Genomic DNA, 27,142 nt, shown 5'->3' with positions numbered 1-27,142 from the left:
TAGTGCCAGATTTCCTTACAGGCATAAGAGGAGTTTAGCCCATTTGCAATTTTTATATTCATAATGCTGAAATAGCTGAAGATTTGTATTATGAAAGCCAAATCTAACAGATACTAAGAATGCCACAGTACAGATACTGACATTTTAGAATATAAACAGGAGTGATGAGAGATCATTTACTGAGATGCACAAAAGCATATGCTTAACAATACAAACTATTCTTTGAATATGTCCTTCAAAAATTGACAATGTTACAGCTAAAACTCATTATAAAAAGATTATCCAGGAACAAAGGGTTTCAGTTGTTTCTCTCTGTGATGTCCAATACCAAGCAGGATACAGAGGTGGGTTGTGATATTGCTGAGAACACACTGACGGATGAGATGTTATCTTCTTGGCCCCAAATTACACATTTTAGAAACTACAGCTAAACTTGGTTACCTAGAGCAATTCTATAAAGAACTACCATTATTGAAGGCTGAAGGAAGTCAGCTATATGGCCATTCTTCACTAATAGATGTGACAACTTTCAAGGGCTCTTGGTTTATAAACGTGGCACTCTGATTTGTTTTTCTGCTCTTAAACTGTTGCTAATATCACACCTAAGGGCAGCTGCTCTCCTAACTTTTGCACAACTTGTTAATGCACATTTTTCACAACTCAAAGTTCTGTCTACATTTCAGCTGACAAATTCAAATGTTTGAAACAGATCAGCTAAAAAACTGCTTATTTCGATGAGTTTTAACTTTAGCTAGATCTTCTGCAACTACTTGTACCATTCGTTCTGTAGTTTCCTTCAAAGTGGTTGCAGTCTGTATTGCATGATCCAAAGTAGAGTTTAAAATCTGGTGGACATAAAACATAGTCAAATTGTTGGATAGTTAATATCTACTTTCTCTGATAATACATATGCTTTAAAGGTAAATGTTCCCAAACACAAAAAACAGAAGGGGAAGGAATGTTCAACCTGGGATCTAAGTAACATTTTCAACAATTCTACCCTATAGTATTTTGAAAAGTGCTGCGTTTTAGATTTTTGGTTGTTTATTTGGGTATCTGGCTCAAGAAGAGAGCCAAATGACAGCCTGACAGTGAGAGCAGGCTGGAGGCAGCAGCTTGGAACTTGACTGCGAAGGGCTGGGTGAAAAGCTGAGGCCTGGTCTACACTACGGGTTTAGGTCGACTTTAGCAGCGTTAAACTGAATTAAGCCTGGACACGTCCACACAACGAGGCCCTTTCTTTCGACTTAAAGGGCCCTTTAAACCGGTTTCTTTACACCACCTCCGACGAGGGGATTAGCGATAAAACCGGCCTTTGCGGGTCGGAATTGGGGTAGTGTGGACGGAATTCGATGTTATTGGCCTCCGGGAGCTATCCCACAGTGCTTCATTGTGACCGCTCTGGACAGCGCTCTCAACTCAGATGCACTGACCAGGTAGACAGGAAAAGACCCGCGAAGGTTTGAATTTCATTTCCTGTTTGCCCAGCGTGGAGAGCACAGGTGACCACGCAGAGCTCATCAGCACAGGTAACCGTCATGGAGTCCTCCCAGGATCGCAAAAGAGCTCCAGCATGGACCGAACGGGAGGTACGAGATCTGCTCGCCATATGGGGAGATGAAGCAGTGATAGCTGAACTCCGTAGCAGTAAAAGAAATGGAAAAGTATTAGAAAAGATCTCCAAGGCCATGAAGGACCGAGGCCATAACAGGGACACACAGCAGTGCCGTGTGAAAATTAAGGAGCTACGGCAAGCCTACCACAAAGCCAGAGAAGCAAACGGAAGGTCCGGGGCAGAGCCGCAAACTTGCCGCTACTACGCGGAGCTGCATGCGATCCTAGGGGGTGCAGCCACCACTACCCCAACCATGTGCTATGACTCTCTCACTGGAGAAACACACAGGGAAGACGGTTCGGGGAACGAGGAAGATGACGATGGAGGTACTGTAGGTAGCTCACAGCAGCAAGGAAGCGGAGAAACCGGTTTCCCCAACAGCCAGGATATGTTTGTGACCCTGGACCTGGAACCAGTAACCCCCGAACTCACCCAAGACCCTCAGGGCACACAGGAGACCTCTGGTGAGTGTAACTTTGTAACTATTTGTAAACATTACAAAAAAAAAGCAAGCGTGTTTAATGATTGATTTGCCCTGGCAATCGCGGCCAGTACATCTACTGGAAAAGTCTGTTAACGTGTATGGGGATGGAGCGGAAATCCTCCAGGGACATCTCCAGAAAGCTCTCCTGGTTGAAATGGGGTGATTTTATTAAGGGGGACATTCAGAGGCGCCCGTTCCTGCTATTCTGACCAGAAATGTTCCCCGCTGTTAACCACGCGGTGGGGGGGAGGGGTGAAGTGATCATCCCAGAGAATCGTGTGTGTGTGTGTGGGGGGGGGGGGGGGTGGTTTACTTGTGTTTGTGCCGCATGTTAACCGGGAAACCGCAGCCCCCTCCTTTTACATTGAAACCCCATTTTAAATGGACAACCCAATTCATCCTTGATATGGGAAATGCGCTGCTGTTTGCAACCTTTCCCGCATGTTAAGAAGGTTAAAAAAGCCAAAACACTGTGGCCTACGATGGCTGCCTGCAAGCCGAAATATGCGACCTTGTAATGAAAGACTGTACCCATTGTTCCCTAAAATGTGTCTTTTTTAACCACCTCTCCCTTCTCCTCCACCAGCTGCAAATGTTTCTCCTTCGCAGAGGCTCGTGAACATTAGAAAGAGAAAACGTAAGACGAGGGACGAGATGTTCACGGAGCTGCAGATGTCCGCCCAGGCTGATAGAGCACAGCAGAATGCGTGGAGGCAGTCAATGTCGGAGATGAGAAAAGCCCAACATGAACGAGAGGAGAGGTGGCGGGCTGAAGACGATAGGTGGCGTCAGCTTGCAGACAGACGGCAAGAGGCAATGCTCCGTCTGCTGGAGCATCAAAGTGATATGCTCGAGCGTATGGTTGAGTTGCAGGAAAGGCAGCAGGAGCAGAGACCGCCGCTACAGCCCCTATGTAACCAACAGCCCTCCTCCCCAAGTTCCATAGCCTCATCACCCAGACACCCAAGAACACGGTGGGGGGGCCTCCGTCCACCCAGTCACTCCACCCCAGATGATCGCCCAAGCATCAGAAGGCTGGGCTTCAATAAGAGTTAAAGTTTTAAAATGCAGTGTGTCCTTTTCCATCCCTCCTCCCCCACCCATCCCAGCTACCTTGGCAATTATCCCCCTACCTCTGTAAGGAACTAATAAAGAATGCATGAATGTGAAAAAACAATGACTTTATTGCCTCTGCAAGCGGGAGGGGAGGGGAGGGTGGGGTGGGGTGGTTGGTTTACAGGGAAGTAGAGTGAACCGGGTCGGGGGGGGGGGGGGGGGGTTTGGAGGGTTCATCAAGGAGAAACAAACAGAAGTTTCACACAGTAGCCTGGCCAGTCACAAAACTCATTTTCAAAGCTTCTCTGATGCGCACCGCGCCCTGCTGTGCTCCTCTAACCGCCCTGGTGTCTGGCTGCGCGTAATCAGCGGCCAGGCGAGTTGCCTCAACCTCCCACCCCGCCATAAAGGTCTCCCCCTTACTCTCACAGATATTGTGGAGCGCACAGCAAGCAGCAATAACAATGGGGATATTCTTTTCGCTGAGGTCTGAGCGAGTCAGTAAGCTGCACCAGCGCGCTTTTAAACGTCCAAATGCACATTCCACCACCATTCGGCACTTGCTCAGCCTGTAGTTGAACAGGTCCTGACTCCTGTCCAGGCTGCCTGTGTACGGCTTCATGAGCCATGGCATTAAGGGGTAGGCTGGGTCCCCAAGGATCACGATAGGCATTTCAACATCCCCAATGGTCACTTTCTGGTCCGGGAAGAAAGTCCCTTCCTCCAGCTTTCGAAACAGAGCAGAGTTCCTGAAGACGCGAGCATCATGTACCTTTCCCGGCCATCCCACGTTGATGTTGGTGAAACGTCCCTTGTGATCCACCAGGGCTTGCAGCAGCATTGAAAAGTACCCCTTGCGGTTTACGTAGTCGGTGGCTTGGTGCTCCGGTGACAAGATAGGGATATGGGTTCCGTCTATGGCCCCGCCACAGTTTGGGAATCCCATTTCAGCAAAACCATCCACTATTGACTGCACGTTGCCCAGAGTCACTACCCTTGCTATCACCAGGTCTTTCATTGCCCTGGCAAATTGGATCACAGCAGCCCCCACAGTAGATTTGCCCACTCCAAATTGATTCCCGACTGACCGGTAGCTGTCTGGCGTTGCAAGCTTCCACAGGGCTATCGCCACTCGCTTCTCAACTGTGAGGGCTGCTCTCATCTTGGTATCCTGGTGTTTCAGGGCAGGGGAAAGCAAGTCACAAAGTTCCATGAAAGTGCCCTTACGCATGCGAAAGTTTCGCAGCCACTGGGAATCGTCCCATACCTGCAGCACGATGCGGTCCCACCAGTCTGTGCTTGTTTCCCGGGCCCAGAATCGGCGTTCCACGGTATCAACCTGACCCAGTGACACCATGATTTCCACATTGCTGGGGCCTGTGCCTTGTGAGAGGTCTATGGCCATGTCAATTTCCTCATCACTGTGGTCGCCGTGCTGCAATCGCCTCCTCGCCTGGGCCGGGTTTCGCCTTGGCATGTTCTGGCTCTGCATATACTCCAGGACAATGCGCGTGGTGTTCATAGTGCTCATAATTGCCGCGGTGATCTGAGCGGGCTCCATGATCCCAGTGCTAGCTATGGCGCCTGGTCAGAAAAAAGGCGCGAAAGTAGTATCTGATGGACCAGGAGAAGGAGGGCGGGAGGGAGGGAGGGAGGGCCGAGTGACGACATGGCGTACAGGTACAGGAACAGGGAGAAACACAAACAACTGTCACACAGAATGGTCCCCCCAAAGATTAAACTGGAAACCCTGGGCTTAGCAGGCCGTTGATTTCACGGAGGAAGGGGAAGCAAATGAACACAGAACAAATCTATTTTTTACATCTTAAGGTGGCAGCCGACGCTGCAGCATGAGTGACAGCCATACCAGTACAATGATGATGGGTACCAATCATAATATACCATCATCTGCCAAAAGGCAAGGGGCTGCTGCTGTGTAGCAATGCAGCCCCACGTCTGCCAGCCCCACGTCCGCCAGCACCCAGCATCGCCCTCGGCCTCTTCTGGGTGCTTAGCAGACAATATTGGGCAATTGGCAGAAAATAGTATATTATGACTGGTAACCGTCATCATCAAAACAGTAGCATGTCTGCCCAGGTGGCCATGATTGACAGCCATACCAGTATGACGATGACGGGTACCAGTCATAATATACCATCGCCTGGAAGGGGCTGGTGCAATGCAGCACTACGGCTGCCAGCCCCACGGCTATCACTCATGCTACACCGTCTACCGCCAAAAGGCAGTTAGCAGCTGCTGCTGTGTAGCAATGCAGTCCCACGTCTGCCGGCACCCAGAGGACATATGGTGACAGTGAGCTCAGCTGAGCTGAGCGGGCTCCATGCTTGCCGTGGTATGTTGTCTGCACAGGTAACCCAGGTAAAAAGGCGCAAATCTATTGTCTGCCGTTGCTGTGACGAGGGGGGAGGGGCCTGACGACATGTACCCAGAACCGCCCGCGACACTGTTTTGCATCATCCGGGCATTGGGATCTCAACCCAGAATTCAAAGAAAAGTCGCGAACCGCTTCTCGGCTCGAGCTGTGGCGCAAACGTAGTATCTGACGGCCTAGGGGAAGGAGGGAGGGGGGCCGAGTGACGACATGGCGTACAGGCACAGGGAATTAAAATAAAGAACGGTGGCTGTGCATCAGGGAGAGACACAAACAACTGTCACAGACTGGTCCCCCCCAAAGATTAAACTGAAAACCCTGGGTTTAGCAGGCCGTTGATTTGACCGAGGGAGGGGGAAGCAAATGAATACAGAGAAAATCTATTTTTTTACATCTTAAGACGACGGTGCAGCGTGACTGATAGCCCTCGGCATCTTTCTGGGTGCTTGGCAGCAAATACGGGGCGGTGTATGACGATGGTCTTCAGGCCTATTGCACGAGCTGCTGCTCAGGGAAGACTCTGCTAATGTGCGATGACCCGACTTGTAATAGGCCGGCTAACAGTCATAATACACCATTTACTGCCAAAAGGCAAGCCCCACGGCTGCCAGCACCCAGATCGCCGATGAAGGCTACCAGTCTACTGCACCGTCTACCGCCAAAAGGCAGTTAGCAGCTGCTGCTGTGTAGCAATGCAGTCCCACGTCTGCCGGCACCAAGAGGACATATGGTGACGGTGAGCTCAGCTGTGCTGAGCGGGCTCCATGTTGTCTGCACAGGTAACCCAGGTAACCCAGATAAAAAGGCGCGAATCTATTGTCTGCCGTTGCTGTGACGGGGGAGGGAGGGGCCTGACGACATGTACCCAGAACCGCCCGCGACACTGTTTTGCATCATCCGGGCATTGGGATCTCAACCCAGAATTCCAAGGGGCGGCGGAGACTGCGGGAACTGTGGGATAGCTGTGGGATAGCTACCCATAGTGCAATGCTCCGGAAGTCGACGCTAGCCTCGTACTGTGGACGCGGTCTGCCGACTAGAGCACCTAGAGCATTTTATTGTGTGGACATACACAATCGGCTGTATACAACCGATTTCAATAAAACCGGCTTCTATAAATTCGAACTAATTTCGTAGTGTAGACATACCCTGAGTAGGAACACAAGCTGTTGATAACAGGGAGCCAGCAGTACCCTGTAGTTAAGAAGCGTGATGCAACTGCATGTACAGACAATGGACAGGACAAGAGAGGTCCTGAATGAGATCAGACAACAACATGACTGAATTCTGGCACCAGGAAAGGGGTGGACTGGAAGGACTAGAACTGAGAAGCCCTTCAGGTTACTCTGATGCTGGAGTCCTGTGTTGGACTGCCTCAGGGCCTGAGTTAGCTAATACTTTATATTTTTTTAAACTGTTTAAGCCATCGCACCCAGAGGATTTCCACACTTCCATAGTGCTAGCCCTAACATGTCCTTTTCCCACTGCATGAGTGTGGCATTTAAGAGACAGCTAGGGCTACAGTCTGGTGCATGAAGTGCCTGGACTGTGACTGCTTCTTAGCTTGTTGTATGTAAAGCATAACAGTCCCAGCTTTAGCCCCTTTACTCTGTGTAAAAGAACCCCTAAAATCCCTGTATCCGCCCAAGGGAGGATTCGATTCCCCCAGTGCAGGTGCTGCAGGCAACAGCTGTAAGACTGCTTTCAAAGGATCCTCTCCCAAGTCCTGGTGTAAGGGGCATACTGGGGGAGGGAGAAGTGTGTTGAGGGAGAAGCTCTCTATGTAGCACTGTGGAGAAATTCTGGGCATTACAGGGAGACTGCTCTGGTTTAGACAGGCCTCCAGGGCTGTCTAAATTACAGTGTAGGCGACAAAGCAGCCCCAGATCAGGAAAGTGTAAAAGTGGCTTAACGCCACCTTCGCCTCCTGTCTACCTAAGCTGCAAGTTCTGTGCTGTGTATTTTAGCGGCATAGCACAGAATCTCATTCCAGATCTCTGAGTGACTGATGTATTTCAACTCCCTCAATGGAACCTGCAGCTGGGTCAGTGACAATACTTATGCCTTGTGCTGATAAGGGATATATTTGTTTTATTGGAGTAAATGGAACCTACTATTACTGAAGCAAAAAAAAAAGTTAAGAATAAGCCAGTTTCAACATGACACGTTAATAAATAACACACACTCATATTTAAAAGCCAACAAGACACCTTTAGCACCTCACAAGGCACTGAATGCAAGACAAGTTGGATTATAATCATTAGCATCTATGGGTGAGATTTCAAAAGTGCTACTGAAAGTCAGTGGGACTTGTTGCTCCCGAGTCACTTAGACATTTTTTAAAATCACAATCTAAATTCTTACCTTTGTGTCAGTATAACTGATGTGTCTGTTTCTAATATTGACCATTGATTTACTTCCATAAACCTTCCTGCTGGCTAGGTAGTGAGGTGAAAGAATAATTGTATCATACATCCTTGAGTAGCAGGTTTTGGGAGTCTCTAAGTTGTCTCTAGAAGGTAATACATAAAATATTCAGAAAAACATTTTATAGTTAAAAACAAAATGTGTTTAAACAATGTGTGTTCAATGTCTATAACTTTTTAGCATCCTTGCATCATAATTTCAGTAGAGTTCTTCATTTGTTTAATCATAAAATACAACTGCATAGTTAGTGTTACATTTATAACATACATCTTATAGTCACAGACAAACAAACCTTCAGGGAATCTGGCATCATCTAATTATCCTCATTAGAATGTGTAGCACTGCCTGCTCTGGAAGCAGGAGAGAAGCCCAAAAAGCTTTTCATTTATTTAATTTCTTGGCCAACATTCCCTACCTCCGCATACATTGTCAACACTATAATTAAGAACCTGTCCTACTTCATATACTCCAGATATAATTTAATATTAGTAACAAGTAAAAATAGGAAAAGACATTTCTGAGATGGATAAATAGTACTGCAGTATCATTATTCCTATACACAACGTCACTGCCAGGACTGTTATCTGGAATGATAATGACACATTTAGTTAATGAAAAGAGACCTCTTGACTGGATCCTATACTAAAAGAATTAGCTAAATTTCTAGTTCTTCCATGTAATCGAAAAGTTTCAGAAAAAAATCTAGTTAAATCTGTTCAAAATTGCATTTACATTATATATTTTACTTTCATTAGTGACTACTATTCTAATATATAGTACATATTGCATAGGTATGGAGTTGTGCCACTTATGACATTAGTGAATTTGGCCCACACTATATCTTCAATAGTCACATCTTCTGTGATACTAATTTATATTAAGCTACTGGTAACACTTACTTGTCAGAAAGTCTGTATACAAATTGATCTGGTTGCTTACTTGTACAAACACTATTGGCGGCAATTCTTTTCTTCTGTGAAGAAGCTGAAATTTTGGAGGCCATAATTAAACAAAATATAACAAATATATAGAAAACTATACTTTCTTATATTTAGCACAAATGACAGAATGGGCTGTTTTTTTAAAAGTGTGTGCGCTCAGTTACCATGGCCAACTGCAGTAATGGAACAGACAAATTAGGCATGGAATTACGTGCACACAACGTTAAAAGATCAGAGCCAGTTGTCTGTTTTTAGGTATGTTACCAGAGAGCATCATACAGTCTTGACGCTGTACCTCTTTCGCCCCTATGTATTACAGTTAAATACTAATTGTTCATCAACACAAAGTGGATTTTAACAGTTTACTATTCCACAGCCTTGGCTCTTAGGATCCTTGTGTGACCTGACATTTGTTAACGCCACAGCTCCAATCAATGGAATCCCTGCAAAAATATCTCCACTGGAAAGGCCCACTCTAGTTCTAATATCCAAAAGATTTATTTCTTTACTAAATCAATTTAACAATTAAACCCAACATTCTTTAAACATGCACTGTGTTGCCAACTTGCATGATTTTATCATGTCTTTATCATGACTGCTGTTTGTCTTAAAGCCCCAGTTGCAGAAGTTTTTTTAATACTTGAGAATCTCAGATTTAATTTAAAAAATTATCTTTCTAGCCCTTATAATTGTGGCGAAAAGAATGAAATTGTGACCTAAGTGCACCCAAAATGCTTCAAAATGAGAAGACAAAAGAATTAAAAATTGTATCATTTTTTAAAATCTCAAGCTTTTTGTGGGGGGCCTGACTCATAATTTTTAAATATTTGAGGTTGGAAATACTGCTTGCAAATGCATCAACAATCTCTAGGAATAAGTCCTGTACTGCATGATTGCTCAAAAAACCTGATATGAGAAGGATAATAAATCCTGAAAAGGCAAAAAACAAAGGAGGAGGAGGAATGCAGTAAAAAGATGACATGAAATTGAAGCAAATGGCAGAGAAAGAAGGGGTAAAGATGAAATATCTTGATCTGCCTCTTGTCTTTTTTCCTTGCCTCCTCTCCCACTGTACCCAACATATTTCATTCATCTCTTCCACCTTCTATTATGTGTGCTATGTATAAGCTGTGGAAGTCAAGATACTTTCTTTAACAGCTCCCCCTCCCCCATGTTCTGAACAGACATTTAAGAGGTCCCCTAAATATCAAACAGGAAAATGGAAAGGAGCACCCATATTTTAGCTATAAATAAGTTAATAATGTTCTGAGGTACCCACTAACTGGAAGTCAAGTTAGAAAGGGAAAACAGTCCAGATTGTTCCTGGTGATCACTGTGCCATTTTTTTCCAATGTACTACGCAATTCCAAAGTGCATTTCATTGGTGCTCTATGTACATAGTTTGTGAAGCACTTTGGAACCCTGCATTAAGGATAAAAAATAACCTAACTTTAGATGCATTTCTCAGACTCCCTGAGTACGTTTGCTTCTCATATCATCATTCCAGCAGTGTTTCAAAATGGTGGGCTCTCTTCTTTGCCCTTCCCTCTTTAGCCAAATCCATTTCTTGATCAGATCAGACTTCAGTTTGTTATTGTACATTTCATTATACTATCTATAAAAGTGTCTTTAAAAAGTTTGCACATGATCTATAAAGCATAACTGCCAGGCAAAATCTTTTAAACATAATTAAGACCAATAGTCTGGAATCATTTACCAATATTATTCTTGTCAGATTCCCTGCTGCATTTGTTTCTTTGACAACTAGTGCAGAAATTTATATTCCAATCCCTGTATTGTAAGGCTGTTGAGAAAGCATACTGTAATGACAACTTAGCATTATCATAATAAATACATTAATACAATGTAGCACTTGCATAACACTTTACATTTCCAAACAACATGTAGAAACATTAGCTAATTTATCAAAAAGAACAAAGAGTACTTGTGGCACCTTAGAGACTAACAAATTTATTTAAGCATAAGCTTTCATGAGCTAAAACCCACTTCATTGGATGCAAGCAGTATAAAATACAGTAGGAAGATATATATATATATATATATATACACACACACGCACACAGAACATGAAAAAGTAGGTGTTGCCATACCAACTATAACGAGTGTAATCAGTTAAGGTAGGCTATTGTCAGCATGAGAAAAAAATCTTTTGTAGTGATAATCAAGATGGCCCATTTCCAACAATTGACAAGAAGGTGTGAGTAACAGTAGGGGGAATAATTCTACTTTCTGTAATGACTCATCCACTCCCAGTCTTTTTTCAAGCCTAATTTAATGGTGTCTAGTTTGCAAATTAATTCTAATTCAGCAGTTTCTCAAGAAATATAACACTCGTTATAGTTGGTATGGCAACACCCACTTTTTCATGTTCTCTCTGTGTTTATATATATATATATATATATTCTTACTGTATTTTCCACTGCATGCATCCGATGAAGTGGGTTTTAGCCCACAAAAGCTTACGCTTAAATAAATGTGTTAGTCTCTAAGGTGCCACAAGCAATGGCGTAGCCAGGTGGAGGGAAGAGGGGGAGTGGGAAAAAAAAGGCGCCACCCGCTGCAGCACTTTTACTGACGGGGCAGCGCTCCAGGTCTTCGGCGGCACCTCGGCGACGGGACCTTCACTCGCTCTGCAGGTCTTTGGCGGCATTTCGGCGATGAAGCTTCAGTACCGCCGAAGACACCCGGAGCAAGTGAAGGTCCTGCCACCGAAGTGCCACCGAAGACCCGGAGCGCCGCCCCGTCAGTAAAAGCGCTGCAGCGGGTGACGCCTTTTTTTTTTTTCCTGCTCCTGGGTAAGTAAAATTAAAAAGGTGCCACTTGTGCTCGGTGGGGGAGCGGCCGCTGCCCCGCTTCCCCCCAACTATGCTACTGGCCACAAGTACTCCTCGTTCTTTTTGCTGATACAGACTAACACGGCTACCACTCTCAAACCTAGCTAATTTATATTCACTCTGGCCCTGTGAAACAGATAAGTATCATCATTTCCATTGTACAGATGAGGAAATAGTCAGAGATTTAAGAGACTTCAAAGGTTGCTGCGGGTGCTCGACATTTCTGAAAACCAGGCTCTCATTGACTTGCTGAAGTTAACACAAGTCAGTGGCAGAGGTGGCATAAGAACTGAGGAATTTCCGTTCATTTCTCTAGACCACACTGTATAGGTGGCCAACAGGAAATGACTGCTGGCATAGTGGTGGTGCCTGTGACTTCGGCATTTTGAAGAGGTTGGTGGAAAACTGGAAATGTCATCACTCCCACCAAGTGAAAAATGGACAGTTCCACTGTGGTTGTGGAAGAACTGAGGTGAGGCTAGACTTTGGGTTACTGCTCCTTATGTAGCTTTGGAACTAAATATTTAATTCTTCTTCGAGTGCTAGTCCCTATGTGTATTCCACTCATGGGTCTGTGCCATGTAAAGCTTAGCTTGTAGTTTGTAACCTTTTTGGCAACACACTATACTCACGAGTTGAACTGAGCTTTTTATTTCTACATAAGGTGCAGGACTGAACAAATTCTTTATAATTCCCAAGTTTAAACCAGTCTCTGTTTCCCCTATTGCACCTCCATCTGAGACCTGCAAACAAGTGATATAGGTAAAATATTACACTGCAAACAACATTTCCACACAAACATGTTTTTGGAGCTATGAAACCACTATACCTTTGCTTTGTTCTTTTAATCCTGCTTTACGTGATTTATAATTTTTAGTCTTGTGTTCCAGAAATTCATCACTGTGTGACTCACGAAAGGAATCACAGAATGAGATGTCTTCTGAATCACTGCCTAAAAGAAATTGTATCAAAGAGGTCTTACATAAATATTACAGCTCATAAGCTGGGTGCTGTAGCTTTATATCTAGGTACCCACATAGCTTCCAACACTCTAGGATATGAGTGTCACACAAACATTAATGAATTTCTCCTCACAACATCCCTGTGATGGAGAGAAGTATCATCTCCATTTTACAGATGGGGACCTAAGGCACAGAGAGATGCACTGACTTGCACAAAGTCATATGTGTCGAAGCTAAGAACTGAACTCGAATCTCACCAGTGTCAGGCCTGTGCCTTTACACAAGACAAGCTTCCTGTCCTAAGGTAGGTTGTCCCACTGAGGTCTGACTCAGTAATTTTTTTCCTTAAAATTGCTGAAGGTTGACCTGCCTCTCCAGAACCAGTGGAAACCCAGGGGACCATAAAAGAGAGTGGAGGAGAGAGTATTGAGCGTGGCACTCATATAACACCTTGTGCTAGCTCAGGGGTCGGCGACGTTTCAGAAGTGGTGTGCTGAGTCTTCATTTATTCACTCTAATTTAAGGTTTCGCATGCCAGTAATACATTTTAACGTTTTTAGGTCCCTTTCTATAAGTCTATAATATATAACTAAACTATTGTTATATGTAAAGTAAATAAGGTTTTTAAAACGTTTAAGAAGTTTCATTTAAAATTAAATTAAAAAGCAGAGCCCCCCAGACCAGTGGCCACGACCCGGGCAGTGTGATTGCCACTGAAATTCAGCTCGCGTGCTGCTTTTGGCACACCTGCCATAGGTTGCCTACCCCTGTACTAGCTGATCCATATAACAGCACTGGTAATAGAGTTAAAGTATTAGTTATCAATATGTATCTAAATGGAAAGGCATCACAGAGAAAAGAGGGGCAAAAAGTATCCCAGAACTCAGGTGGGACAAGCCCACATGTTCTGATCTGAAATCAAATCCAGAAACAGCTCATGCCTTCCAATTCACACATGGAGTACGCTCACCTTCACAGTACCATCCTCGATACAGGACAGTGCAGTGGGAGGGTGTGGAGTCAGGGTTGGCTGGAAGAAAGACTGCCTATTGTCCTTCCTCTGCCCCCAGAGAAGTTAACTGAACTCCTGAGGGAGCTGGGAGCTGCCCTGCCCAATGGGGCACGGGACATCCTTGGCAGTGAGACTCCAATGGAACACTGCTGTTAAGGAGCTGGGGAGGCCGCAAGGGTTGTAAGAAGGATCCATAAGGTTTAAGACGGCATTTCCACCCTCCTTCCCATCAGCAGAATGATGGGGAATAATCTCAACAAGGGATGCTGGGCAGAGATTTTCTCATAAAAATCCTCACTCTTTTTCATTGGGGAGGAAATAATCTGGCCCGGAAATTTTGAAACACTTTAGGGGTCAAGTTTTCAAACTATCCTCAGAGATATGCTGAAATTGGGAGTGCACTAGTTAGCATATACAAAAACCTGCACATGCATGAGCAAAACGGAATTTTGTACACACCAGTGCCCTTCTACACATGGAAGTGTCATGGATGCTTTTTTGAAAGCCTGTTTGAAAATGGGGTCCTAGTAGCCTAGCCAGTAAAGTTTGGTAAAAGTCCATTAAGATCTTCATACTCTGAAGGTCTTGTGAGATGACATCAAATTACTATAAGGACTCAACAGTAGTTAAATATACAGTTCTGGCCACTGTATGCAATCTCTACTTACAAAGGTTAGTACCTGACAAATCTAGCTCCACTGCTTTTTCCTGAATGAAGACTGAATACCTTCCACATTTTGACTTTTCACTATCAGTTTTTCTGTCCTCTGTCTTTTTATTTCTACATGATAAAAACAAAAATAGTACAAGATCTGAATTAAATATTAACTGTATGAAAAGTTTTTGAGCATTAATACCTATGGTATTAATATTGCCAAATTATTAATTCAGGAAAAACAGATTTATTCATCATATGAACTATATCCATACTAAATGGTCTAATCTTGGGAAAAAATCACATTACACCTTGAATTATAGTATGGATCATGGCATTGAAACCCAGATTCAGCAGAACAGTTAAACACGTGTTTAAAGTTAAGCATGTGAGTAACCCCACCTCTATTCAGCAAAGCACTTAAGAAATCTTAGGTGTGTGCATTTATATACATGTGCACACATGAACACAGACAGGCACAATGGTTAGAAGGACACAATTACTCTAATAACACCCTCTGGAATACTTTTGAAGTTTGTTAATGTTTTGATTTGTTTTGGAGCTTAGAGCGATAGTCAGCACATGCTCACCTATTGACAGAACAGGAACAAAGTTCTTTGTTTGCATTTTTTGACCAGTGTATTTTCCATTTGGGATATAGAGCAGCTTCATGTGCATTTGAACAGCTTTCTACCCTTTCACAAAAACAATGATCTGAGGGATGGACTAAATTGCCTAAAATGATCCGGGGAAAAAAGAAAGAATTGGATAGTGGGTGAGTTTTATCAGAGTTATGAAATTATACAAATTATTGAATAAAATGGAATAAAATTATTGAAACGACACAAATTATTAAATAAAAGCATTTTCCTCTTTCTCCTACCTTGCTCTTGCTGCACATTTAGATTAATAATTTTGTGTTCCAAATTGCACATACTGTAAGACTTGGTTTTGGGTGGAGATTTCATTTGCCAAAAGTTTAAACTCCTGAATAAACAAGACAGCATACAGAAGTACTAATATGATAAAAGTAAGTAAAACAACCAAACTTAATGCTGAAGGTCTACACAAATGTGTCTTTTTTACTTGTGCTTCTCACTGTTCAGGCAAGGCCCTTTTTTAATCTGGATGTTGGATTTTGTCTCCAATATTTTTAATATAATTGTAGAACTAATTTATTACTTAACTTTTAGTTACCGTGGGTGAAATTCACTTCCATGCAGAAGGCCAACATAAGACCTATGCTCTACTTAAGCCCTCAAAATAATGTTTAAGTGGAACTTAAGTGATGTAATAGGCCTTGTGCTAGTTCTCTGGATAGGGTTGGATTTCACTGAGAGAAATGCTGTCATTGAAGTCACAGGAAGTTTTGCTATTTTTAGTAGGGTCAAGATTTCATCCTGTGTGATTTATTGCCTGTGTAAAATGTAGAAACACAATAATTGTTTCCAACCAGATCTTCCCATGTTCAAAGACAACCAGCTTTACTTTGAATTGAGCCTACCACTATGCATTAAATTTCAGAGTCCAACAGCACAACTTGTATCCATGAATGCATACACTCATTTTGGCCGTTTACAAATATTTTTAATCAGCCAAAATACATAAAGCACTTACCCTTTTGGGTTTTCTTGATTAGTGTTACGTTTTTGACTTAATATAAGCTGCCTTTGGGATTCCAGGCCTCCAGGCCCATTGTCTGCCACAGGTGCAAGGAAGCACTGCTGTACCACAAACCAGAACATAAGATTTTTATACACTTATTCACATTATTGTGTATTTCTCAAGAAATATAATGTGAGTAACACATATATTTGGATATAATTTTTCCATGGCTTTAGCAATGCTTTTTCTTGCTTTATTATCCACTTACAATTCTAGGCTATATTAAATGGACTGCACAGAGTCTGCACATTATCCCCATTCTATAGTGAGACACAAAGGTGAAATGACTTTGTTAGTGTAGGTTTCAGTGGATCTGGCAAGGATTCATGTTTTTTTCCTTGCAGCCCTAAACAAGCACAAATGATACTATTTAAAATCCAATAGTTGCCTATGCAACTTCTTCCAGAACAGTTCCCCTCAGAATCAAAGCACAGTATGAATGCTTCACAAGTTTTGACAGCAACATTCCTAAACCTGAATCATCTTACTTGGCATTTGTACAGCAATGTTCTGAGATACTGTAGTACCTCAACAATGACAACAGTTGAGTTGGCTTGTTGTGCAAACTTAACATTGGGACAGTAGAATATAATCTAAAATAAATTATCCCATTGGATAAAATAAACAAACAAGTTCATCCAAAAAATTTAATTATGCATGAAAATAGACCTTGTACCATTACATCTGAAGAGTGCTTATTTGCTAGCAGTTCTGCTTTTTCCAGGGGCTCCATTCCTTTTACATAGGCAGATGCATCTCTTTTTTGTAATCCCAATTGGCTAAGGGAAAAGCAATTTTTATTTTAAAATACTGTTTTTTCAAACATATTAAAAACACTGTTTTTTAGCAAGATTATCATCAAATGATTCTCCATCAGGGCTGGATTCAACAAAGATACAACACACAGAAATATACTAATACTCTGTTGAGTCACTAAAGAATGGAATAGGTAGTGATTTTGGATATTGACATACCTTCAACCTGTTTTAAAAAAAACTACTGAAGGGAAAAATTATGCACTGGCAGGATTGTTGGATCAGGTCCCCCAATATGTCTTTTCCATCTTGAATATCTATGGTGACAATCGAGGCCATGCAGTGGCATGATCTAACACTCAGTTAAATTAATTATATTCTTTTGACTTCAGTGGACATTTGATCAGATACGTTCAATAAATGTCTTCATACTTAATAAGTAATTATAAATCCATTTTAGTAAATGACTTCAATACCTATCAGAAAGTTCAACACTTACATTTTAGGAAAAAGATCACAATTGTCATCTTGTAAAGAAAGCTGACTGGTTTTCTTTGGGATCACATCGATTGCATGACTTCTATTCTCTCCCTCGTTCCTTTCATTATTATGAAAATTCACTTCAGTAGCAGACCTTTCTGGAGGATCACTAATGCTTGAAACCACAAGGCTCTGTACAAAATAACCATATTATAGATAGCATAAAGACATGTACAATAGATTGTCATTTATTGTATTCCCTAAAATCTTGCCTCCTGCAATCCAAGATTTCCTGAATATCTATGCAATTCAGGATTCAAAGGAGGAATCATCAGAATTCATATGATATTTTCAAACAATTAGTACAGTTAGAAAGCATTTAGCTTGGTCACATGTAGAACAGTGGGAAACCACCAATTTCCACTTTGCAAGCTATGATCCAGGACTAAACGTTATAATTTTCACCAGCTTTCTGTGACACAAAAGAATTTGATCCTTTGAGACAAACTGAGATTTTTATGAATCTCACTGAAGCAGAAAGTTACCATTTTCATAGCTTTTCTCTATTAAATGGCAGTGATTCACTTGCAAAAACTGCTTTTAAATTTTTGCAAAGATTAGACTATTTTGCTTTTCTGAAAACAATTTTTTTCCCCCACTGAGACTGGGAATCTTTTCCCCCAACACAACTGTAATCACATATTTAGGTTTTGATCAACATGGCTAATGAGATATCTTAAAGTTTACATTCAGGAATAAAATACATTACTTTTTTGAATTAACATTCTGCACTGTAGCAAGATATTCACTCTTAGAAACATAAGAGCAAATTCTCTTCTTGGGTATACTTGCGCAACCCTACTGAAATTAATGGGGTTTGTATCAGTGTAACTGAAAGAAGAGTTTGGTCTGTAGATTATAGAACTTGATGAGTTACCTCACAAAGATGAGAACAGGATGAACACACAGATTCACATGGCGTGAGCGAAGGAGATGTAGGAGATGTGAATGAAGATGGACATGGACTACATATATTGTCATCAATTTTCTCTTTGACATCTTCAAGCAGCATACCAAGCCTAAATATTTCCCCCTCCACCTTTCTAAAGCCAAATACAAAACACAGAGTTATATAATCAGCCTTTCAATAAACTTCTGGCTTTTTGTATATCACTGCAGTATCAAAGTTGCAGCACTGTCCAAAAATAAAACAATACCATTACAAAATTAAATAGATTAAATTAAACCACAGTTAACTGCTTGAATCTATAAAAAGGGAAATAAGGACAACACGGGGAATTACAAACCAGTCAGCTTAACTTCAGTACCTGGAAATATAATAGAGCAAATAATTAAGCAATTTGCAAACACCTAGAAGATAATAAGGTGATAACTAACAGTCAGCATGGATTTGTCAAGAACAAATTGTGTCAAACCAATTTAATAACATTTAACAGGACTTGTGGATATGGGGGAAGCGGTAGATATGGTATATCTTGACTTTAGTAAGGCTTTTGATACCATCTCGCATGACTTTCTCATAAACCAATGGTTCCCAAATGATGGGGCATGCCCCTCGGGGGGGCAAAGAGGAATGTGTGTGGGGGGGTGCACTCCCCATGGGAAGCAGGGAGGGAGCGCACCCCAGCCCCGCTCCACCCCCAGCTCTGTTCCTGGCCCTGGCCCCAGCCTCAGCCCCCTTGCCCCTGCCCATGTCTGTCCATCCCCCGCTGGGAGCCACGGCCCCGCTCCCGGCCTGCTTCCCGGGGTGTGTGTGTGTGCAGACAGAGGTAAAGTGGGCATGACCCTGAAAAGGTTGGGGACAACTGTCATAAATAAACTAGGGAAATACATCCTAGATGGAGCTACTGTAAAGTGGGTGCATAACTGGTTCAAAAACCATTCCCAGAGTGTAGTTATCAGTGGTTCACAGTAAAGCTGGAAACGCATATTGAGTAGGGTCCCACAAGGATCAATTCTGGGTCTGATTCTGTTCAATATCTTCATCAACGATTTAGATAATGGCATAGAGAGTACACTTATAAAGTTTGCGGAGGATACCAGGCTGTGAGGGGTTGCAAGTACTTTAGATGATAGGATTAAAATTCTAAATGATCTGGACAAACTGGAGAAATGGTCTGAAGTAAATAGGATGAAATTCAATATGGATAAATGCAAAGTACTCCACTTAGGAAGGAACAATCAGTTGCATATATACAAAATGGGAAATGACTGCCCAGGAAGGAGTACTGTGGAAAGGGATCTGGGGGTCATAGTGGATCACAAGCAAAATATGAGTCAACAGAGAAACACTGTTGCCAAGTAAAGCAAACATCATTCTGGAATGTATTAGAAGGAGTGTTGTAAGCAAGACACAAGAAGTAATTCTTATGCTCTACTCTGCGCTGATTAGGCCTCAAATGGAGTATTTTGTCCAGTTCTGGGCACCACATTTCAGGAAAGATGTGGATAAATTGGAGAAAGTCCAGAGAAGAGCAACAAAAATGGTCTAGAGCAGTGGTCTCCCAAGTGTGGTGTGCGCACCCCATGGGGTGCGCAAGAGGAGCCTTGGGGATGCGCAGCAGGAGGAGCGTTTTTTTTTTTTTTTGCTTTGACAGTTCGGGCGGGAGCCGAGCGGGTTTTCTTTTTTTTTTGCTTTGGCAAAAATGGTAGAGCCGGCATGGCAGGGGGTGCGTGCTCAAAATTTTTTTACTGATAGGGGTGCATGATCAAAAAAGTTTGGAGACTGCTCTAGAAAATATGACCCATGAGGGAAGATTGAAAAAATTTAGTTTATTTAATCTGGAGAAGAGAAGACCAAGGGGGGACATGATAACAGTTTTCAAGTACATAAAAGGTTGTTACAAGGAGGAAGGAGAAAAAATTATTCTCCTTAACGGCTGAGGATAGGACAAGAAGCAGTGGGCTTAAATTGAAGAAAGAGCGGTTTAGGTTGGACATTAGGAAAAACTTCCTAACTGTCAGAAACTGAGAATCAATAAGAGGAGTCAGAGAGGCAACGGCCAAAAAAAAGGCAAGAGAGCCATGAAGTCACCTGCGAGCACAGTGTGACCCTGGGAAAAACTGGAGAGCACTTTTGGGTCTGTTGTCTGAAAAGGCTTTGCTGTAAGCTACGAAACTGCTTCTTTTGTTCTGAGCTCCTCCTGTGTTTGGAGAAGCAGGACTTTGCACATTCATTGTAACTAAACAAGACTGCATCAAAGTGAATACCAGACTCCATCAACTTCTACATCCAACTGGAACATCCTCAGGGCCCCAAAATCTGACTAGCCCCTCAGGTTGAAAATGTGCAACAATATTACTTCTGTACCTCGCAGGGATACTGTGAGGATAAATTAATTAATGACTGCCAGGTGCTCATATACTATGGGAGCATAGACATACAGACATACTATTTAGCAGGCATCTCTGACCTGTCGGGATCAAACTCGCCAACACTTATGGATTTGTGATTGTAGTGCTGTAGCTGTAAACCACGATGCTCCTCCTTAGTGGCTAAATATTTCTGTTCCAATGTGTCCAGGTATCCTTTTAGTTCTTTTAATACCTTCACCAATAAAAGAGATGTAAATAATGAATGACTTTACTATTTAATTGGACAGAACAATTAACAACACTCTGTGGTCCACAGCAGATGTACAAATAGACGGTTAAATTGTGGGGTATTGATTCAGGTCTTTGCTCAAACAAAACTCATAATAACTTCAATGGCAATTTCCCTGAGTAAGGGCTGCCTTCATGAATAGTTTGGTTTAAGATTTTCAAAGGAGTCTAGGGGATTCAGACACATATTGTCAGTCTCAAACTTCACCTTGGCCTTTTTCATGCCTATAACTTAATTCTGGAATGGAGGAAAGAGTTTAATTTGTTATTAAATATATCTTTCTGAACAACACTGAAAATTTCACCACAATAAATACAGGTCCAATGCCATTTAAAGCACATTTCAATTCCCTGCAATACATGTGAAAAAAATAATTTACCAGACAGTGATCTTGCAAAGGGAAGGCCTCCTGCATTATACATTTAGAAAATTCTTCCACCTTCAATAGAAAATTGGTAGATTGTATTTGGGATTTTAGATTTCATAAAAAAAAACCAAGAGCATCAATATTAAGTAAGTATTGAAATAAATCTCTTTCATATTACTTTAGCTTTCAGTTGCTCTGCCTGCTCCTTTAGCATTTGAGACATCTTTTCTCCTTTTGTTGTATTTTGCATCAAGTTAGGATTTAAACAGTGTACTTTTCCTGCTGAATTGGCTGACGGTAATGATGAAATCATTCTCCCAGATTGTAATCCTATAACATAATGAAAATAAAGAGTAAAGTACCAACTGGATTTCTGTATACAGCTTTCCAGATTATTATTCCATTAATCCGGGGGACTGGACTAGATGACCTCTCGAGGTCCCTTCCAGTCCTACGTTTCTATGATTATGGAACAGAATAACAAAGTGCACAATTATGTAAAATAAGGAACCTCTGTTATTTGTATAACCACTGTAATTTCAACTACCTGAAAAAGATGCTTGGGACAAACCAAGCAGAGGCTGGATAGGAACAGTAAGGGGATGAAATATAGACTCTTCAGAAGCTGCACCCATACATCTTGAGTGAATGGAAAGGTTTGGATTAGGAGAAGCTGAATGAGTATATATCTGTTAAAATATACAAAACAATATTTTAAAATAAAAGAACAGCTTTATATATAAAAATATTTACTTGGAATGCTAAAAGGAAACTATTTTAATACTGTATATCCTTACAGAAGTTGGTTAGAAGGAGTTATTTAAATTACACATAAAAAATATGGAATACATTATTTTTCACTTTTTATTAACATATTGAAAAATTTCAGAATATCTGTGTTTATTTCCCATAAACACACCAACTTATGAACATGTATGTTTCTAGTTGGCCTATTCTCACTGTATGTGTTTTAGACATCTAGAAGTCTCAAGTTACTTAGCCAAATCTATCTTTAGAGAAGTTCTATAAATAGGAACAACAATATAAAAGGTTGTTTAGTAGAATATACGCTTCATATCAGACCCTTAGAGAGAAAATATACTGTACTAAGAAAAAGCTCTCCTAAACAATTTATCTGATTTTATAATATTCTGGTAGATTTACCTTAGGATCAAACCTCAAATGATCAATACGATTCTGAGCCTCAGCATGTTTTGTCAGCAACTTGCATTAATCCAGAAATAATAAAGAAAAAAAGTATTAATGTGTTGTAATAAGTCTTCCTTATACACTAAGGCCCTGATCCTACAAAGATTTAAGCATGTGCTTAGCTTTACAGATGTGAGTAGTCTCAATGACTGAGTTTAAATATTAAAAGTGACCGTTAAATGATCTATTTACAACCAGAATAAAGGAAATCCTAAAATATTGGAACAAATCATTTAAAGGGAATCAGTCAGGTAGCATAGGTGATCCTCAAAGACATTTATAAATCTTAAAGATCCATTGGCAAAATCACCATTGACGTAAATAGGATCTGGTTAAAACACAATATGAAAACAAACCTTTAATTATTTCTTTAAAATATTAAACATTTCAATTAAAATAATTTTGGCGGGATTTAAACATTTTCCGAGAGTATTAGAAACAACGTTTTGCAAGTATGTGAGAATTAAAAAATGAAATTGACTATAACCAATTTCATAATATTTTGAAGGGAAACTTTTAAATTATTAATAATTAAGGTATCACTCTATAACATCATAAAATATGTCAGTTTATGGAAGTTATAGACTGAAAGCCCAATCCTACAATCCTTTACTCGTATAAGTAATTCTTAATTAAATTAGTAGAACCACTGACTTCAGTGGAACCACTTGCATATAGGACTACTCATGATCGGCTCTGATGGACTATCTCTTTCATTTCCCTTGGCATAAATATTTTATTAAATCCAGGACTGATATCTGAAAAGATCTCATTTACCTCTAGCTGTTGTAAAAGTTCAGGAATTCTCATTTCTTCTTCTTGATTCTTTACTTCAACAGAATCAAAATAATTCATAGTTTCTAAAACATTGTTCACAATTGCTGATTTACCAACCAAATTAGGCGAGAATTTGGTTCTTTTAATTATGGGAGCTGATTTATCACTGTTATTTCTTTTTGGTATTTTGACTTTTGGAGCAACTTTAGAGAAGTCAGGAAGACAATAATTAACTTGGCCTTGACCATATTTGAGTTCATGAGATGAACCTGTTCTTTCCAACAAACCTTTTTGGTGACTGTGATTTTTTCTTATGTTTTGGAAATTATTTGTATCTTCATTTTCAGCTATCAACTGTGAATTTTCTTGTATGCAGTCTTTCTCATCACCATAAGAAGTAGCACTGTCATCTATAACAAATTTATTTTCATCTAGCAAATTTTTATCTTTGTAATCATCTTCAGATATTTCTTCTTGTCTGTTTAAATGATAGTCTTCAAAATGCTCTGCCCATTGTTCTGTTAGTAAAGTGCGCTTGGTACATTCTGAAATCCTAGTTTTAGTGAGGATGGTTTCATCAACACTTTCAGTAAAGGATGTTTCTGGGATAGTTTCACAATCAATTAATTGGCTTGTGTTTGATAACTCTTCTTTGGAAAAATGACGCAAAAGAACATCAGAAATTTTTGAGTTGGTGAAATGTTCCTTCCTATCTAGGCTGTTAAAAGCTCCAACTGATAATTCTGTCTCCAAAGGCATGCCACTCACAGGAGCTTCTATTGCCATTTCAATCATTATTCCATTTGTTCTTGTGGCGGGTGTACGGTGGCTGAAGACCTTTTCTTGAGATAGCTGTTGTGTTTCATAATTTATTTCTTCTTTTAAACTTCTGTTAATTTCAGAACAGGTCAAATTTAAGAAATTATCAGAAATGTTTTCTACAGAAACACAGGCTTTCAAATTATTTGATTCATTATTGTGATGATAAGTTCTTTCTAGGTCTCCATCATAAGGTAAGTCTTCTTGCTCCTCATCAGTTGCATCCTCAGGATAGTCAAAGTTATCTAATAATATGTTATTCACTTGTTTTTTCAGATGGTGATGTTGTCTGCTTTTACTTGTCCTAATCTGTATGTCTTGATTATATTCCATTTACATTTCATTGGTCCTCAGCTTTCATGTAGAGCTTTTAATTTGTATGTATCAAGTTCTGTAATACATGAGAAAACTAGCTCACATTTAAATATATCTTACAATATATTAAGTAAAAGCATAAGCATATATCTTAGATCTGATCCTGCAGTCCTTCTCCACACAAACTTCCATAGTCTTCTTCATGGGAGACATGTACATAAAGGGCCTGATTTTCCTCTCGGTTACACTGGTATAAATCAGGATCAACTCTATTTAAGTCAATAGAGTTACACAAATATCAAATTACTGGGGAAAGGATGTGGCCCACAGTCTATAATACCAGGATATTTGTCTTTACTAGTTTGTAAACTGCAGTGTTTACAAACTAAATAAAAATGAATGAAGTTAGTAATGGAGCCAAGAACAGTAAAAGCACCTATTTTATGCATAATAAGGGCCAAGATCAGCATAACATGAAGATGGATTTTTCTACACACAGGGTTAGATTCTGTCCTCACTACAGCAGTAAAGGCATCTTAACCAGCCAACTACTCATATAGCAGCGTTGGGAGAAGAAAGAGCAATCTTCAGATGCTGGAATTACACCTTGCTGGCCACTACCGCCAGCACAACGCAGAGCAGTCTGAGTACAGTGCGGTTTGCTATTGGTCACCTTAAGAAAAATAGCTTTTCTAATGAGATGGAATTCAAAAATTCCTTTAATTTTACACTGAACACTTCATATGAGAACTTATGTGGTTGCTTTCACTTTTATAGGTATTATTTTATCAGTATTATTTGAGTGCTGCTAGTGTGTTGTACAAACAGGTGCTGGAAAGGAAGAGAGGAAGTTAGGAGCCATCCCCCACCTTTATAGCCTCACGTAAGTGTTCTAAATGTGTGAGTCTTATACTTCTCAATCACTTATTTTGAAAGGGTTCTGGGCACATGCCAACTCCTCTATTGACTTCTCAAATCATAAAATGACTCTTTCTCTCCCCTCTCTCAGTGGGACTGGGACTCATCAAGTGATCCTCCCCTCTTCCTCTAGCAGCTTGGCCCTTCCAATTCTAAGGCCAAGCCTGACTATGGGTGGGACTTTTAAAGGTACTCAGTGTTGGCGTACTTTTACTCCAATGGTAAAATTTCCAAGACCTTTGACTACAAACTCTTTTGGCCAAGGACCATCTTTTCATTATATGTGCATATGGAGCCCAGCACAATGGGGACCTAATCTTAATAAGAGACCCTAATCATTACTACTATTGTGATACTTTACTAGGAAAGCACTCTTCTACATGCCTCTATAAATAGCAGAATAATGTTGTACACCAAAATAATACGACCCAAAACATATGTCTTCTTCTCCCTTCACACAAGGGACTGTGTTGCTGCTGCTTTAAGGAAGGTTTCCAGAGATATTTTGAACCTTTGGGAGCACATATATCATCTATTTGCTAGACACAAAAGACAAATATGGGGAATTAAACAAGTAACTTTTCTTTAGACAAAATGAAATTTACTGTGCAATACAATTTCATTTCTCATCCTTCACTTCACAGAGCATAATGCATTTCTCACACAACTGTACTCACGGATGATCCCAACAAAGCCTCTTTCTTTGAATCCATTCCTGTTCTCTTGTACTTTGTCACATAAAGTACTGTAGATTCTTTCAGTACACTACCCAGCAATCTTCTTAGCCTCACAAAGTGAGGAATGATATTGTATAGCTAATTCTCACACCATATATGAAAGCAACATAAACTTCAGCAGAAATAGAAGGAAACTTACTTCAGTCATTAAAAATGTTGACTTGAAATGAATTGCTGCAATAAGTGGACAAAATCTGAAAAAGCTACAGAATAAATACTCCCTAATACCAATTGTAGGTGAATGGTTACATTTCCTAGACCACTGCTAGAGTTATAGTAGATGCTCTGGAAATTTATACCTAGGTAGGTATTAAATTTTTACAGTTCTAAATGCTTTAGTCTACACGTGATACAGGTACTCTGTTTCATAGTGGATGCATTTGGTTACATTGTTGTAACCCTATCTCTAACACAGCCAGGTGAGTACAAGCGCAGTTTCTCAATAAGTGTAACCATATACCTTGCTATTTAATATTACTAATATAATGTTCCAGTCAGTTATGGTTCAATGGTTTCAAAAAGGCCCCACAACACAGCAAACAAACATTTTCTAGTTCTTGGTGGGGACAGCAATTAGATATATTGGTTATTCAATGCCATAACTACATTATTTATTTTTGTTTTGTAGATTTCATGTACTTTATATATTAATATATATATTAAAATATATAAAGTGTTTTTAATTTATATCATCTTATTCTTAGGCCCCAGCCTACAGTGACCCAAGACCAGGAACAAATGTTTGTGGGGGTGCCTAGATTAGCATTTATAATAATTTTAATTAGGAGACAAAAAAACTAATTTGGGTAACAGCAGGACCAAAAACTCTAACCCAGGCAGACTATGGAGGTTTGGAGTCAGCAGCAGGAGGAAAGATGATGAATGTCATAGGGCTAGTCTACACTGGGAATTAACATCAGCATAGCCAGTCTCTCAGTGGGGTGAAAAATCTACACCTATGAGATGTAGCTATGCCAATCTAACCCCTGGTGTAGAAAGCCCTATGTTAATAGACAAATTCTTCCTTCGACCTAGCTATCTGCTCTCAGCCCCGGTCTATATTACAAATTTATGTC

General features: G+C 40.7%; 1 protein-coding gene across 1 annotated transcript; it reads right to left on the bottom strand.

The window, feature by feature from the left end:
* Positions 1 to 26,316, bottom strand: AKNAD1 (AKNA domain containing 1). The gene is made up of 19 exons (XM_054037952.1): positions 26,206 to 26,316; positions 23,278 to 24,487; positions 22,456 to 22,515; positions 21,839 to 21,980; positions 21,470 to 21,621; positions 21,304 to 21,363; positions 20,734 to 20,867; positions 18,237 to 18,402; positions 17,319 to 17,491; positions 16,741 to 16,843; positions 16,017 to 16,123; positions 15,283 to 15,386; positions 14,990 to 15,134; positions 14,413 to 14,525; positions 12,600 to 12,722; positions 10,633 to 10,719; positions 8,874 to 8,958; positions 7,912 to 8,059; positions 1 to 845 (listed from the first exon to the last, which is right to left on the bottom strand). Exons 2-19 carry the CDS (start codon positions 24,427 to 24,429, stop codon positions 711 to 713), a joined length of 3,189 nt encoding a protein of 1,062 aa, XP_053893927.1. The 5' UTR covers positions 24,430 to 24,487; positions 26,206 to 26,316; the 3' UTR covers positions 1 to 710.
* Positions 26,317 to 27,142: the final 826 nt, after the last annotated feature.

Source organism: Malaclemys terrapin, chromosome 8, assembly GCF_027887155.1.
Source record: "Malaclemys terrapin pileata isolate rMalTer1 chromosome 8, rMalTer1.hap1, whole genome shotgun sequence".
NCBI classification, from domain to species: Eukaryota; Metazoa; Chordata; order Testudines; family Emydidae; genus Malaclemys; species Malaclemys terrapin.
The sequence above is the reverse complement of the archived record's forward strand: the minus strand, read 5'-3'. Positions and strand labels throughout refer to the sequence as shown.